Here is a 2,897-nt window from a genome sequence, read left to right as displayed (position 1 = left end):
AGTAATATTAGTAATAATAATGATTATGATGATAATAACAATTATAATGATAACAACAATGGTGATAATAATTATAATGACAATAGTATTATTATCATTACTATAATCACTATCATTATTATCAATATCATAAAGATTATGATAATGTTGATAGTATTGAGAATGATGAAAATGATGATAATAACGATAATGATAATAGTAATGATAATGATGATAATAGTTATAATGATACTGATAGAAATAAGGATAGTGATAATGTTAATAATGATAACAATTAGCTCTCTCGTGTACATGCATCCTGCTATTGAATCATGATGCTCATAAATATCATCTCTATCATTTATCATGTTGATCAGGCAGTTACATTGCAGAGGCATAAAGTGTGAATTGCTGAAGTCTAATTCAGAAGCGGGAACAGGTGTCAATGGGGAGTGGGGAGGGGAAGGGGGTGTAGAAGGGAGGGGGAGGTGGAGGAGGAGCCAGGCAAGATGTTAGTGTTCCGCCATAAAACCCTTTCTTTACCTCAACCTTCCTCCCCCCTCCCCTTCCCTCTCTCCCTCCTCACTTCTCTTTTTCCCTCTCCCTCCACCTCCTCTCCCACACCACTCTGTCTCCCTTCCCCCTTCCTTTTCTTCCTTTTCACCCTTACCGCTCTCCTCCTCTTCTCCTTCCCATCCTCCCTCCCTTTATCTTTCCCTCCTGCCCCTCATCCTTAACGAACCCTACCCTTCTTCCTCCCTTTCCCTTCCCCATCCCTTTCCCCTCAGCCCCTCCCTTCCCTCACCCCTCCCCTTCCCTCACCTTTCCCCTTCCCCAACCCCCTTCCACCCCTTTCCCTGCCTCCCCCCCAACCCTTTCACCCCACCCCCCATCCCCACCTCCCTCCCTCCGCAATTACCACTCGTCTCTGGACAGTATATATACAGAGGACGAGACTCCAGACTTCAATTCACATCCGCCATCGCTCCGAACAGCAGTAACCTATTCGCCCTGTTATAGTCTTTCACTCGTACGGATAGCACTGTAATTAATACTTGGATTTCCTCGCCTCCTGTTCTTCGAAGGAACTACAACGAGCTGCCATGAAGTTTGTCGGGATCACCCTTGTGAGTTTTTGGGTGTTTATGTGTCTGCCCTTTGGCTGGTTGTGTTTATTTGGATGTTTGTTTTATAGGCGTGAATATGAATTTAGTTATGCTACAGTGTAGTTTCGGTTATTTAATCTTATGATAGAGGTTTTGTGTTATTTCTTATGAGGATATTGTATGATGATATGGTATGGAAATATCGAAATTTTTCAATTATTTATTCACACTCATACTTTTTCTGCCCTTATTGAACTAAAATTCATTAGCTTCTGAGATCTGTCTATCTACCCATACTTATGTTATATTTGCATCGAGGATCCAGCTTTATAATTGGAAGTTTCAGAAAATATTACAGTATTATGTTGATAACCGTCAATATATACATTCAATAGATTTACAGACACAAAGTGAACATACAGACAAACAATAACGGACATAGGTATTCATCTAATTACACAATCATGAAAATGACACTGCATAATGTAATATATACTGTATGTCAGTCGTTTTCAAACAGAGGCCTCAATAGAAGTCCTCTGGGTCGGTGACTTAATTCCAGAATTCAGGTTCCAGCGTGATATGTTACCTTACTCACCAGAAGATGGCCAAAGATAAACTATAGCGTCTCCATTATCTAGGGACTGCCATTTACTCAGTTACACAACTAGGTCAAATAAAAGATGAAACAGAAGTAGAGTTTGTTGTTAGTTCATAAAAACGGCTTCTTGAAGAGGAAATTAAGAAGGGCCCAATCTAAGTAGATAAGTAGTTGAGTAGACTAGACAGCCTCAAACTTGCTGGGTGGACAGACCTTCCAAATATTCGAGAAAGTTCAAACGAAGTGTCAGTGACCTACTTTCATCGTAATGACATATCATGATATTTTTACTAATATGCAGAATTGCAACACAGGGTTTTGTGGGCAGAGATGTATTTACAATGAACAAAACCCAATAGCATGGATTGACATGATTTGTTTGTGGTAACGTCTAATTAGTCATCCGTTCAATGTAATTTCCATTGTCTCATATATATATATATATATATATATATATATATATATATATATATATATATATTTATATACACATATATGTATATATATACATATATGTAATATACATATATATGTATATATATCTCTATCTATATATATATATATATATATATATATATACGTGTGTGCGTGTGCGTGTGTGTGTGTGTGTGTGTGTGTGCGTGTATGTAAATACACACACACACACGCACGCACAATATATATATATATATATATATATATATATATTATATATATATATATATATACATATATATATATATATATAATATATATATGTGTGTGTGTGTGTGTGTGTGTGTGTCTATCCCCTCCCCCCCCCCCCCCCCCCCTCTCTCTCTCTCTCTCTATATATATATATATATATATATATATATATATATATATATATATATATATATATATATATATATATATATCGAATCTACCTACCCTTTGTTTTCCTACCCCGCCGTCCCGTCGCGCTTCCCTCTCGTCAACACAGCTCTCACGTCCTTCGTTCACATCCCCAGAGCGCCGCCGCGGTCGTCCTCGGACTCCTTCAAGCAGGGACCGAGGCCTCCCCCCTCACCCCCTACGCCCCGAGGGTCGTGATCCCCATCCTGAAGGACGACCGGACGCAGGACGCCTACGGGGGCTACTCCTTCTCCTACGGAACGGGCAACGGGATCTACAGGGACGAGGTCGGACGCCAGAACTACGGCCAGGTGTCGCAGGGAGGATGGAGGTAAGTTGTCAGTATTATTATTCAA

At 39.5% G+C, this 2,897-nt stretch overlaps 1 protein-coding gene across 1 annotated transcript in view; it reads left to right on the top strand.

Moving 5' to 3' along the window:
* The first annotated feature begins 946 nt into the window (after positions 1-946).
* The window catches only part of LOC147467673 (larval cuticle protein LCP-22-like), a 2,797-nt gene continuing 846 nt past the window's right edge, over positions 947-2,897 (top strand). The window contains exons 1-2 of the mRNA XM_086530753.1: positions 947-1,106; positions 2,658-2,872. Coding sequence (XP_086386879.1) covers positions 1,083-1,106; positions 2,658-2,872 — 239 coding nt within the window. The 5' untranslated portion in view covers positions 947-1,082. The remainder of the gene's footprint in view (positions 1,107-2,657; positions 2,873-2,897) is intronic.

Source organism: Penaeus japonicus, unplaced genomic scaffold (genome assembly GCF_977035675.1).
Source record: "Penaeus japonicus unplaced genomic scaffold, GWHDUDI00000001_assembly GWHDUDI00000034, whole genome shotgun sequence".
Classification (NCBI taxonomy): domain Eukaryota; kingdom Metazoa; phylum Arthropoda; class Malacostraca; order Decapoda; family Penaeidae; genus Penaeus; species Penaeus japonicus.
Note: the sequence above shows the minus strand (reverse complement) of the source record. Positions and strands in the feature narration are given on the sequence as shown.